At 45.5% G+C, this 14,390-nt stretch overlaps 1 protein-coding gene across 5 annotated transcripts in view; it reads right to left on the bottom strand.

Annotated features, from left to right (window-relative positions):
- The window catches only part of LOC138761712 (uncharacterized), a 118,710-nt gene that overhangs the window by 11,930 nt on the left and 92,390 nt on the right, over positions 1-14,390 (bottom strand). Inside the window, exon 5 of one of the 5 annotated variants that reach the window (XM_069934311.1) lies at positions 4,204-4,310. The exons of 3 other annotated variants lie outside the window; for them this stretch is intronic. In XM_069934311.1, the coding sequence (XP_069790412.1) occupies positions 4,204-4,310 (107 nt within the window). Of the gene's footprint in view, positions 1-4,203; positions 4,311-14,390 lie in introns of those variants that run through there. One more of the 5 variants, XM_069934313.1, reaches the window with a different exon arrangement.

Genomic DNA, 14,390 nt, shown 5'->3' with positions numbered 1-14,390 from the left:
ATGTAGAATGAATTCAGAAAGGGTAGGTCTTGTTTGACAAACTTACTGGAGTTCTTTGAGGATATAATGGGCGCAGTAGATAGAGGGGAACAAGTTGATGTATATTTGGATTTCCGATAAGGTGCTGCACAAGAGATTTATCGATAAGATACAGATGAATGGAATCAGGGAAGTATATTGGCATGGATTGGTTAATTGACAAAAGACAGAGAGTTGGGATAAATGGGTGATTTTCTGATTGGCCGACAGTGGTAAGTGGGGTCAGTGCTGGGCCCACAGCTGTTCACAATTTACACTGATGATCTGGAAGAGGGGACAGAGTGTAGGGCAGCCAAGTTTGCGGATGATCCTAAATTGAGTGGTAAAGCAAATTATACAGAGGATTGGAGAGGCTGCAGAAGAATATAGTTAAGTTAGGTGAGTGGGTAAAGGTCTGGCAGATGGGGTACAATGTTAGTAAATGCGAAGTCATCCACTTTGGAAGGAAAAATAAAAGAGCAGATTATTAATTACATGGTGAAAAGCTGCAGCATGCTGTAGTGCAGAAGGTCTTAGGAGTGCTTCTGCATGAATCATAAAATGTTAGGTTGTAGAAACAACAGGTTATTAAGAAGGCAAATGGAATGTTGACCACCGCTAGAGGAATTGAATTCAAGCGCAGGGAGTTTATACTGCAACTGTACAAGGTACTGGTGAGGCCGCACCTGGAGTACTGTGTGCAGTTCTGGTCTCCATACTTGTGGAAGGATATGCTGGCCTTGGAGGCAATTCAGAGGAGGTTCACCAGGTTGATACCGGAGATGAGAGGGTTGACCTAAGAGGAGACTAAATTGTCTGGGATTATTCTCACTTGAATTCAGAAGAATGGGTGGAGATCTTAAAGAAACATATAAAATTATGAAAGGGATAACTAAGATAGAGGCAAGAAAAATGTTTTCACTAGTAGATGAGACCAGAACTAGGGAACACAGCCTCAAGATTCAGGGTTGTAGATTTAAGATGGAGATGAGGAAAAACTATTTCTCCCCAGAGTAGTGAATCTGTGGAATTCTCTACCCAGAGAAGTGGTTGAGGATACTTCATTAAACATATTTAAGTTCAGTTAGATAGATATTTACATTAAAAAAAAGAATTAAGGGATATGGGGAAAAGGCAGGCAGGTTGAGTTTAGTCAATGATCAGATCAGCCATGATCTTATTGAATGGTGGAGCAGGCTCGACAGGCCGGATGGCCTACCCCTGCTCCTATTTCTTATGTTCTATTTGGAACCCAAGGTCCCTCCGTTCTTCCACACTGTTACATCTCCGACCATTAACCCTGTACTCAGCCTTCTGGTTTGACTTTCTAAAATGCATTACCTCACACTTATCCAGATTGAACATCATCTACCACTTTTCTGCCCAACTCTGCATCGTGTCAGTATCCTTTTGTAACTTACAACTCTGCAGAACTCCTCCAACCTTCGTATCATCCACAAATTTACTGTACACATCCTTCTGCCTCTTCATCTAGGTCATTTATAAAAATCACAAACGGCAGGGGTCCTTGAACAGATCTCTGTAGAACTCCACTAGTCACTGACCTTCAGTCAGAATACTTTCCGTCCACAACAACTGTTTTCTACATGCAACTCAATTTTTAATCCACCCAGCCAAGGTTCTGTGGATCCCATGCCTCATGACTTTCTGAACGAGTCTCTCATGGGGACCTTGTCAAATGCCTTACTAAAATTCATGTAACCACGTCACCACCCTACCTTCATTAATTTCTTTTGTTACCTCCTCAAAAAACTCAATCAGGCTTGCAAGGCATGTCCTTCCCTTCACAAAACCATGCTGACTACCCTTGAGTAGACTGTACTTCTCCAAATGCTCATAAAACTTATCCTCAAGAATCCTCTCCAATAGTTTGCACACCATTGACGCAAGACACACCGGTCTATAATTCCCAGGGTTCTCCATAGTACATTTTTAAAATAATGGGAGCACATTTGCCATTCTCCAATCCTCTAGCATCTCCCCTGTGGCCAAGGAGGATTCTAAAATAATAGCCAATAGCCCAGCTATCTCTCCCCTCTCCCTTCCCACAGCAACCAGGATATATTGCATCTGGCATGGGAAACTTGTCAATCTTAATGTTTTTATGAAGATCCAACACTTACTCTTCCTTATTCACAATGTCATCCAGCACACGTCTGTTCAATTCCGACCTCACCCTGATCAAGGTCCTTTTCTCAGGTGAATACTAAAGCAAAGTATTCATTTAGGATCTCTCCAACCTCTTCTGCTTCTGCGCACATGTTGCTTCCTTTATCCTTAAGTGACCCCACCTTCATTCTCCTTCTGTTCTTCATGTACACATAGAACACCTTTGGCTTTGCTTTAATACTTCTTGTCAAGGCCTTCTCATGCCTCTCCCAAGTCCTTTCTCAAGTTCCTTCCTGGCTACCTTATAATTCTCATGAGCCCTTCCTGTTTCCTTCTGTTTAGGAAAAGGGGAGATGCAGAGAGACTTCGGTGTTGCTGTGCATTAGTCATTGAAAGTGGGCATGCAGGTGCAGCAGGCGGTAAGGAAGGTGAATGCTATGTTGGCATTCATAGCAAGAGGATTGGAGTACAGAGATCCTGCTACAGCTGTACAGAGCCTTAGTGAGACCACATCTGGAGTACTGCATGCAGTTTTGGTCTTATCTGAGGAAGGACATCCTCTCCGTGGAGGGGATGCAGAGAAGATTCACTAGACTGATATCAGGGATGGAAGAACTTGCATATGAAGAAAGGTTGGATCGACTAGGCTTGTATTCTCTAGAATTTAGAAGTTTGAGGGGGGGATCTTATAGAAACATATAAAATTCTTCAGGTTTTAGACAGACTAGATGCAGGTAGGTTGTTTCCAATGCTGGTAAAAACCAGAACAGTTTAAGGATAAGGGGGAAGTTTTTTAGGACTGAGATGAGGAAAAATTTCTTCTCTTAGAGGGTGGTGGATCTGTGGAATTCTTTGCCGCAGGAAGTAGTTGAGACCAGTTCCTTGTCGATATTTAAGAGTAGATTAGATTTGGCCCTTGTGGCTAAGGGGATCAAGGGGTATGGGGAGAAGGCAGGAACCGGGTACTGATCAGCCATGATCATACTGAATGGCAGTGTAGGCTTGAAGGGCCAAATAGCATTCTCCTGCACCTATTTTTCTATGTTTCTAAATCTAATGTATTGCTTCCTTCTTCCTCTTAACTTGCTGCCTCACCTGTTTTGTCAACCATGACTCCTTTTTTGACCATTTTTTCCCTGTTTCAGTGGGACAAACCTATACTGAGCCCAGCAAATAAATCCCTAAACATCCTCCACATTGCTTCTGTGCTTTCTCCCAATTTACTCTGCCGAGTTCCTGCCTCATCCTACTGTAATTAGCCCTTCCTCATTGAACAATTTCCCATTTTGTCTGCCTTTATCCTTGTCCATAGCTATGCTAAAGCTCTGGGAGTTGTGGCCACCATCACCAAAATGCTCCCCTACTGAGAGGTTTGCCACTTGACCAGATTCATTATCCAGTATTAGATCCAGTATGGCCCCTCCTCCAGTTGGCTGTTCCACCACATACTGTATCAGGAATTCTTCTTTGACACATCTGACAAATTCTACCCTATCACTCTTGCAGTCAGGAGGTACCAACATTATGGAAACTGTCATTTCTGCAACATTACAAAATCTGCCTGCTTATCTGTTCCTCTGTGTCCTGCGTGCTACTTGGGGACCTATAGACTGCTCCCACTACAGTGCCCTCCCTTTTTCCAGCCATAATACCATCCCTGACCAGTAATGCTTCTCCTGCCCCCCCCCCCAACCTCTCTGATCTCCCATCCTATTCCTTTTAAAACATCTAGACCCCTGTACCTTCATCAGCCAATCCTGTCCTTCATCCATCCAAGACTCTGTAATGGCCACCATATTGTAATTCCATGTACCGATCCAAGCTCTAAGTTCATCTCCTTTATTTCCAATACTCCTTGCATTGAAATAGAAACGTTTCAAACCCTCTAACGGACTTTGTTTGTTTCCTCCCCTGTCCCTCCTTCCTCACAAACTCAACACATTGCATCATGCTTTTCACCTTCTGCCCCACCCATCCCCCTCGCCAGGACAATGAAGCCCAAGGTTTACTGCATGACAGATTTCATATTTGTCACCAAGTCTAGTATGTCCTCACCTTCCATTGAGTTAGCCATGATCTTAATTGTGTGGAAGTCCAAGATCCAAATTTCAATGGCTGAACGACTACAGCTGAGCTTCATTGCCTGGATGAATTGTTCTGATCTGAAACATCAAAATTTTTCCTCTCTCTGATGGTGCTCAACTTGCCGAGATCCTCCAGCAGATAGATTTTTATTAAAACATTTAACAGAGAGCTACATTTCAGGAGAATGGAAGTTGAACAGTATCAGATACAAATCAACTAATAATGAGATGTTAAGGAAATACTAAGTGCATTATGTTCTTGATAAAATGTACCTTTAATATTGGGGCAAACAAGAAATCTGCAGATGTTTAGGTCTAGTACAGTACACAAAAATGCTGCAGAAACTCAGCAGGCCATGCAGCATCCATAGAAAGAAAAAGGCAGTTGACGTTTCGGGGCAAGAGTGATAATGTTTAGGCAGATTTTGGAAATAATAAAGCAGGCAAAGAGCACAGGCTTGCAGGTGATAGATGTGAGCTGAACTTTGTTTGCAAGACATTTAAAAGGCAAGGTAGGTTCAGAAGACTTTAAAAAGCACTGGGAAAGGTAGATGCTCTTTTAAATTTTTCATTGGGTAATTAGCTGTAGCCAATAAAAAGGGAAGCGCCAGCGGAACAGCCAGTGAAGACTGCCCATTGTGTGAGTAGCTCAGTGTAGGAGTGGTGAGGAGCAGATAAGGCATTTTTGTTGTAGTGGTTATAAAAAGAGAAATAATTCAATTAGCTCCATGATATGGAAGCAGGCAGATCCCATTGTGGTTCCTGATTATTATATCTGCAGCAAGTGTAGGTTGCTGGAAGAATTCAGGCTCAAAATTGTTCATCTAGAATCTGAGCTTCAAACACTAGCCGTTTTCACATCGCAGGTGAGTGGTGACCCTACTTCGTCCCAGTGAAATTCCGGGGAATTCAGGACCTCCTGGGCCTTTCACAACGCAGTCCAAATTTCCAGGAATTTGCCTTCCTTGGCAATTTGGGTGGAGAGTCCCACCCCCAACCAATGACACATTACGTACAAACAAGAGTAAAAGTAAGTTCACCCCCCTGGCCGCCCATCAGTCACCCACCCGCCAGCTACCCCCCCACCACCCTGTGACATAATGCTGGATGAAAGGCCAGCTTAGTATCCCATAATCCCTCATGCATTGGAACCGCACTGGGAAATCCAGCTGCGTGAGGGATTAGGTTAAGAACAGTCATTCATCCCTCATTGTTCTGCCGTCGCGACCTGCAGTAGGCGTGCTGGAGCCTACTGTCTGGGCCTTAAAAGGTTGTGTCCCTAGTCAGGTCGGATCATTCCGGACTGGTCGGCCACCTGTGAAGAGCTCCTGTCTTTTGCTAATAAAAGCCTTGGTTTGGATCAACAAGTCTTTGATTCTTTCGACGAGCTCTACAATTTTATTAGCAAAAAGATTTTTTTTGAAAGGGATGGAGCGTCTAACTCAGCCAGAAAAACTTGATATCGACCCACAGTCAGCTACAGCCTTCAAAGCCTTTAAATTCTGGCTGCTGAACTTTGAAAACTTCCTGAGATTCATTCAGGTAGAGGAGGATAACCAGCGTCTAACAGCATTGCTGTCTATCGTGTCCTTGAGAGTCTACGAGAACATCCAGGATGAGACCACTTACACCGCAGCCATAAAGGTACTGAAAGAACTGTATGATCAACCGGTGAACAGAGTTCATGCCCGGCTCGTGCTTGCGTCGAGAAAGCAACAGCCCGGCGAGTCCAGCAGGGCGTATTTACAAGTATTAAAGGCGTTGGGCAAGGACTGTAACTGTGTGGACAAAACTGCTGCCGAGATCACAAACGACCTCGTCAGGGATGCCTATGTGGCTGGGCTCCGATCGAACGAAATGAGGCTGCGCTTGCTCGAGCAAGGGGTAGAAAAACTAGAGGACGTGGCCCGGATTGCAATCATAATGGAGGATGCAGCCTTAAAGTCCACCGAGTTCTCTAGGGACTGGACCCCACGTTCTGATGTTAGTAGAGTGCCCTTCTACCCTACCACCCCCCGAGATACTGACGGCCTGTCGGCTGCTGCTACCCTGCCCCGTGCGAACCCGAAATGTTATTTCTGCGGGAGGGACAAGCACAGCAGGTCCCAGTGCTCAGCTAGAAAAGCCAGGTGCCAGAAGTGCCTTAAAAAAAGGCCACTTTGCTGCAGTCTGTAGGTCTAAAATGGCCGCCGGCAAACACAGTGCCTCGTGTAAAGCCCAATCGCCGCTATCCCATTCAAACTCTTCTTGCCCAGAGCTCTCTTCCAATGAGAGCGAGGGCTCCCCTGCACGGCAACGCCTGACGTCACGGAGACGCCGAACCCGGAAGGGGCAGCCCACCCTCGCAACCATGTTGTTGGCCCACCTCTCGCCCCCGTGCGGAACACTCAACCCGGGCTCGGTCCCGACTGTGGCAACCGCTGCTGCTGCCGCCGCCACATCCACCCCCGGGGCCGACGCTACCGCTGCTGCTGCCGCCGCCACAGCCACCCCCGCAGCCAACGCTACTGCTGTTGCTGCCTGCTCCCCGTCTGCTGCTGCCTACGCCACCGCTGATGCGGCCACCACGACTGACTGGGGACCCGCCGCGGCCAACCAGGTACTCACCTTAACGTTCATCACTGACGATCGCCGGGGCCCAACCGCCGCGACCGACGACCCACCCACCGCCAACCGCGAGCAACTACAAACCCCACTACTTACCTTTCATCCGCCGACGCCGCCACAACAGCACTTCCGGGAGGTCCTCCAATCTGCTCCTCCAGCGTTGACTACGTCTATTACGTCATCCCGTTGCGTGACGTCATCCCGTTGCATGACGTCATCACGCGGAACTCTCCTGTCAACTGCTTCAATAACACTAAACCAGCAATGCTCTCATCCCCTCACCAGAGCAATGGATCTGATTAAAGTGCATGGACACTACACCAATTGCTTATTTGACTCTGGGTCAACTGACAGTTTTATCCAGCCAGATCTGGCCCTCCGTTGGGGACTTGACATTATCCCTACTACCCAGAGGATCTCATTAGCGACGAGGTCTTACTCGACCGGGATAAAGGGGTATTGCATCACCATGCTGGAAGTACAGGGCGTAACGGTCACCCACTTCAAATTATTCGTCCTTCCCCAATTGTGCACCCCAGTGTTGCTGGGATTAGACTTTCAGTGTCAGTTCCGAATGGCGTCCCTAAACTTTGGAGGACCCCACACCCCCATCTCGCTCTGCCATCGCCCCACCCCCGAAGCACCCGAGTAACCCGCCCCCGTGCCCTGGGGCCAATCCTGCGGCCTTTCCACACTCCGGATTGCCCTGCCAGCACTCTTCGCAAACCTCACCCCTGGCTGGAAGCCTGTGGCCACCAAAAGTCGGCAATATAGTTATGAAAACAGGCAATTCATTAGGAGTAAGGTGCATAGATTGCTGGATGAGGGCATCATCGAACCCAGTTCAAGTCCCTGGAAAGCACAGGTGGTGGTTGTCAAGAATGGGGAAAAGCTACGGATGGTGGTCGACTATAGCCAGACCATTAACCGCTTCACGCTCCTGGATGCGTACCCCCTGCCACACATCACGGATGTGGTGAACCAGATCGCCCAATACCGCATATTCTCCACCACTGACCTACGTTCGGCCTACCACCAGCTCCCGATCCGCTGTGAGGACCGACCATTCACGGCCTTCGAAGCGAATGGGCGGCTATATCAATTTTTCAGGGTACCATTCGGGGTCACGAATGGTGTCGTGGTCTTCCAGCAGGAAATGGACCAGATGGTGGACCAGAACGGGCTAACCGCTATCTTCCTGTATCTGGACAATATCACCATCTGCGGCCACGACATGCAGGACCACGACACCAACCTAGACAAATTTCTTCAAACTGCCCGTCGGCTGAACATGACTTACACTTTGTACAAGTGTGTCTTCCGGACCACACGACTCGCAATTCTAGGTTGCGTGGTGGAGAGTGGGATAGTCACGCCAGATCCTGATCGCATGCGTCCCATAATGGACTTACACCCCCCCCCCCTCATACCCAGAAAGCACTCAAACGCTGCCTGGGCCTTTTCTCGTATTACGCCCAATGGGTTCCACACTACGCCGACAAGGCGCATCCTCTTATCAAGACCACCTCCTTTCCTCTCTCGAGAGGAAAGCCAGAGTGGCTTTCGATTGAATCAAATCCGACATCGCCGCTGTGAAGCTGCACGCGATCGATGAGTCTGTCCCGTTTCAAGTTGAGAGCGATGCATCTGACTTCGCCCTGGCAGCCACCTTGAACCAGGCCGGTCGGCCTGTAGCCTTCTTCTCCAGAACCCTCCAGGGTCCAGAGAGTAGACACTCCTCGATCGAGAAGGAGGCCCAGGCCATAGTTGAAGCAGTGCGTCGTTGGAGACATTTCCTCGCTGGGAGGCACTTTACACTGTTGACTGATCAACGCGTGGTCTCCTTCGTGTTCAGCAACACCCAATGTGGTAAGATAAAAAACGACAAAATCGCCAGATGGAGAATCGAACTCTCCACCTTTAACTATGATATCCTATTTTAATTTTAATTGCCCATGTGACGCAGCATGCAAGCACTAACATCATGAGGCTTCTCCTGCTCAGCCATTTTCCTTTTCACACCACAGAGAGAGGGTGGCTTGGGAAAATTTCCTGGGGTTGCGGCCCTGTTTAAAATTCCCAGGCTGACCTCTTCATACCGCAGGTTCACGGGAGGGTTCACGAGAAAATTTCTTGAGAATTTTCATTTTACACTGCAATATGAAAAAGGCCTCCTGTGACACATCAGGGAAGGTACCTGGACATTTGTTTCAGGAGCCAGTTACACCCATTAGAATAGCTGCCTCAAATTCAGCCTGTAGTCAGATAGAAGAGGCAAGTAAGGCAGGTAGTGGGATCCAAGAGACAGTGCTGGAGGAGCAAAAATACATCGAAATGCTGGAGGAACTCAGCCATTCTTTTCAGCATCTGAAGAAGACAAAGATATATTGTTGATGTTTCTGGCCTGAGCTCTTCTACAAAGAGTAAGCAGAAAATGCCTGAAGCAGGAAATCTCAGAAAGTCTCAGAATTCAGACAATGCTGGCTGGGGGAGAAGTCTGGACCAACAAAAGGTGTTAATTGGATATGATAAGGGCTGAGGTAAGAATTTATCATGTTTGTGTGAAATGTGTTGAAATGGAGAGACAGAGACTGATAGGGAAAGGTAATAGGGGAAAGAAGCAAAGAAGTGGGGGTGCTTTAAACAAAAGCCAGAGAAGTTGATATTAATGCCATCAGGTTGGAGATGTTGCTCCTACAATTTATGGGTGGTTTCAGTTTGGCAGTGCATGAGACCATGGACAGACATGTCAGCAAGGAAATGGGATGGAGAATTGAAATAGTTGGCCACTGTGAGATCCACGCTATTGCGACGGACAGAGCTGAGGTGCTCAACAAAACAATCTCCCTGTCTGCGTCCAATCTCTCCAATGTAGAGGAGACCACAATGGGAACACTGGATGCAAAAGATGACCCCTGCAGATCCACAAGTGAAATGTTGCTTCACTTGGAAGGACCGTTTGGGGCCCCGAATGGTGGTGAGGGAGGTGGTGTGGGTGCAAGTGGAGCATCTCTTGCGGTCACAGCAGTAGATACCAAGGAGATGATTGGTGGGGAAGGAGGAGTGGACAAGGGTGTCATGTTGGGAGCAGTCACTGCAGAAGGCAGAGAGGGGAATATGCATCTAGTGGTGGGATCACATAGTAAGTGGCGGAAATGGCAGAAGATGATGTGTTGGATGTAAAGGCTGGGGTGGTAGGGCAGGACAAGAGGAATCCTGTCCTTGCTGCACATGGGGTTGGAGGGGGCAAGGGAAGATGTGTGGGTAATAGAAGATATGTGGGTGAAAGCCGAGTTGATGGTGGTAGAGGGGAAGCCATGTGATTTGAAAGAGGAGGACAACTTTGATGATCTGGCATGGAAGTTCTCATCCTGGGTGCAGATGCGATGGATTTAGAAGAATTGAGAGAATAGAATGGAATCCTTACAGGGAACAGGATGGGAAGAGGTGTAGTTGAGGTAGCCGTGGGAGTTGGTGGGTTTATAGAAGATGTCTGTCGAGAGTTTGTTTCCTGATATGGAGACAGAGAGATTGAGGAAAGGGAGAGTGTGGCTAAACATGGACCAAGTGAATTTGAGGTCGAAGTGGACATTGGCAACAAAGTTATACAGTAAAGTTGAAAAAACAGTATTTAGCTGCTTCAGAGAGGATGGAATGGGATATTGGAGTTTTGGAAAAGGAATTGCAAAAGAAGCCTAAGAATTAAATTTGACGCTTTGAAATTGGAACATAGTACATAACAAATGTATAGAGTTGAAAAGCTGATACAAAGATCCAATCAGAGATATTATGAATTAGGTGATAAAACACAAAGGTACTGGCTTGGAAATTGAAGTCTGAACAAACGTCAAGAAGAATAAAGGCAGCGAGGAAGAATTCAGGGGTGTCTTGTAGAGTGCAGAATATTAATGAATAATTTAAGGAATTTTATAAGAAATTGTATACCTCTGATATAAAACAGGATGGGGGTAAAATAGAGAAGTTTTTAGGTGGATTGAAGTTGCCACAATTGAATGATTGGTCTTGGGATAAATTGAAACAAACAATTAGTTTGAGAGAACTTAGATCAGTAGTGAATTGAATGCCAAATAGAAATCTCCAGGGGAGGATGGATTTTATTAAAAATTTCAAAGTTTAATTTTGTCAGTTTTTGTAGTTCTTCAACAGGTATCGGACATACAATTGGTACCAGAATAGTTTATGCAAGCGATTATTACGGTGATTTTAAAGAAATAAAAAGATACGCTGCACCCGTGGTCTTATAGACCAATTTTGTTATTGAATGTTGATTATAAGATTTTGACTAAAGTTTTAGCAAAGAAATTGGCACAATTGTTACCGGTTTTGATTCATGTTGACCAGACTGGTTTTATTAAGGGGAGATGTTCAGCAGATAATGTGGTTAAATTGATAAGTTTGATAAATGTTTCTAAGAAAGGATCTCATTTGCCTTTGGTTTTGTCATTGGATGCTGAAAAAGCTTTTGATTGAGTAGAATGGGGTTTTTTATTTAAAGTTTTGGAAAAATTTCAGTTTGGAGCAATGTTTATTAATTGGATTAAGGCGATATATAAACAACCTAAGGCAAGAGTAATGACTAATGGACTTTTATCTGATTCCTTTGACTTGGAACGTTCCACTAGACAAGGATGTCTTTTGTCTCCAGCTTTGTTTGGATTAGTGATCGAACCTTTGGCACAAGTGATAAGACAAGAAGATAAAATAAAGGGAATTGTGTCAGATTTAAAGGAGTATAAAATTATCTTATTTGCTAATGATGTTTTGGTATACTTGACAGATCCAAAAGAGTCTTTGTGAGTATTGCAGGAATGATTCTTACAGTACGAGGAGGTATCTGGCTATAAAATAAATTGGAATAGGAGCGAACTTATGTCGTTGTTGGGTGCAGATTATTCTGAATGTAATGGAGTAGCAGGATTTAAATGGTCAAATTGTATAAAGTATTTAGGTATTAAGGTGAATAAAAATGTCAATTAGTGGAATTGAATTATTTACCGTTATTGACAGCAATTAAAGAAGATTTGAACAGTTGGAAGGATTTGCCATTAACGTTGATAGGAGGAGTGAATTGTAGCAAAGGAAGAGTTGAGGGGCCTTGCCTGTTTGGGCTTTAGCATGGATTGCTCCTCATAGCCAGTAAAAAGGCAGACATAGCTGGGACCCATGCAGATACGCATGGCTACCCTTTTAACCTGGAAAAAGTGGGATGGGTCAAAGGAGAAATTATTGAGAGTGAGGAGAAGTTCTGCCAGCCAGGGGAGGGTGGTGGTGCAGGGGGAACTGGCTGGTTCTATTGTCCAGAAAGAAATTAAGGGCTTTGAGGCCTTCAGTATGGGAGGTGTACAGTGATTGGATATCCATCGTAAACATGAGGTGATTGGTTTCATGGAACTGAAAGACTGTTGAGATTTTGTCTTCTGAGATGGAGACAAAGAGATTGAGGAAAGGGAGAATGTTGCTAGAGATGGACCAAGTGAATTTGAGGCATTGAGAGCTAGAGGAGCTTCAACCTTTGGTCTTGTCTCACACCCCTGATTCTTGCTAAGAGTGAGGTCTATAGGAAGGATGAGCAACATGACCATGGCACCATGGTTCAGGAAGCCACTCAAGTGGGGGAATGAAGAGAAATATAATGGTAATCAAAGATAGTATAGTTAGGGGAATAGACAAAGTTCTCTGTTGCAGGGATAGACCGTCCAGAAGGCAGTGTTGCCTGTCTGGTGCATCAGTTCAGGATTTCTTTTCTGACCTGAAGATTATTTTGTAGTAGGAGGGGAAAGATCCAGTAGTTGTGGTCCATGTGGGTACCAATGAAATAGGTAAAACCAGGAAAGAGGTTCTTCTAAGTCAGGGGAGGCCAAACTGTGGCTCATGGGAATATGTTGGCTGGAGGAGATACCAGTGCTCCCGAAGCTGACCAGGTCACTCCGAATTCCTGCAGCGTGACTGGAGGTCTTGGGATGGTCATAGCTCAGGCTGCTTGACAAGGAGAGGGAACAGGGAGTGGGCATTGGAGGAACAGCCCCTGCAGATGAGCAGAGGAAGCAGCACATGACTGAGTCAGGTTTGCAAGATCACGAGACAAAGGAACAGAAGCAGGCCACTAGGCCCATCGAGTCTGTTCCGTAAATCTACACTAAGCTACTCGACACTAGTTCCAATTTCCGGCCTTTTCCCCATATCCATGATGCCCTCTCTAATGAGATACTTGTCTATTTCTTGTTTAAATACTCCCAGTGATTTGGCTTCCACTGCTGTATGCGCCAGTGAGGTCCACAGATCCACAACCCTCTGCTAAAGAAGTTCTTCCTAATCTCTGTTTTGTATGGATAACCTCTAATTTTCAGACTATGACCCCTCGTCCTCGATTCACCCACCAAGGTAAACATCTTACCCGCATCCATTCTATCTAAACCTTTCAAAATATGAAATGCCTCCATGAGAGCTCCTCTCATTCTCCTATACTCCAATGAATACAACACAAGAACTGCCACACGCTCCTCGTATGTTAGCCCTTGCATTCCGAGAATCATCCTAGTAAATCTCCTCTGCACTCTCTCTAACATCACATCCTTTCTAAGATAAGGGGCCTAAAACTGCACATAGTACTCCAAATGAGGTCTCACCAGTGCCCCATAGAGCCTCATCAACACCTCTTTACTCTTGTACACTATTCCTCTTGAAATGAATGCCAACATAGCATTTGCTTTCTTCATTACCAATTTCACCTGGTCATTAACTTTTAAGTTTCCCTGCACGAGGACACCCAAGTCCCATTGCATATCCGAAGTCTGAATTTTCACCCCTTCCAAATAGCATTCTGCCTGTTTATTTCCACTGCTAAAATGTACAACTGTACATTATGTTAAATCTCATCAGCCATAATTTTGTCCAGTCTCCTAATCTGTCAATATCCTTCTGCAACTTTATGGTTTCTACTACACTTCCTACTTCGCAACCTATCTTGGTGTCATCCGCAAATTTGGCCACAAAACCATTCATACCACAATCCAAATCATTAGTATAAATTGTAAACAGCAGCGGCCCCAATACTGACCAATGCGGGACACCTCTAGTTACAGGCAGCCATCCAGAACGGGAACCCTTAATTTCAACCCTTTGCTTCCTGCCTATCAGCCACTTTTCCATCCAGTTTAATAACTTCCCCTTAATTCCATGGGCCCTCATCTTATTTAGCAGCCTGATATGTGGCACCTTATAGAAAGCCTTTTGAAAATCTAAATAGATAACATCACAGCCACTTCTTTGTCTATCCTACTTGAGATTTCTTCAAAAAACTCTAAAAGGCTGATCATGCAGGATCTACCCTTTAAAAAAAACATGCTGACTTGGACCTATCCTGCATCTCTAGGTATTTCATGATCTCATCCTTGAGGATCGACTCTCATATCTTTCCAACCACTGACATCAGACTAATCGGCCTATAGTTTCCTTTTTTCTGTCTCCCACCTTTCTTAAACAGCGGAACCACATTTGTGACCTTCCAATCCTCTGAAATCTCTCCAGACT

The sequence above is a fragment of the Narcine bancroftii genome, chromosome 4 (assembly GCF_036971445.1).
Source record: "Narcine bancroftii isolate sNarBan1 chromosome 4, sNarBan1.hap1, whole genome shotgun sequence".
NCBI lineage: Eukaryota > Metazoa > Chordata > Chondrichthyes > Torpediniformes > Narcinidae > Narcine > Narcine bancroftii.
The sequence above is the reverse complement of the archived record's forward strand: the minus strand, read 5'-3'. Positions and strand labels throughout refer to the sequence as shown.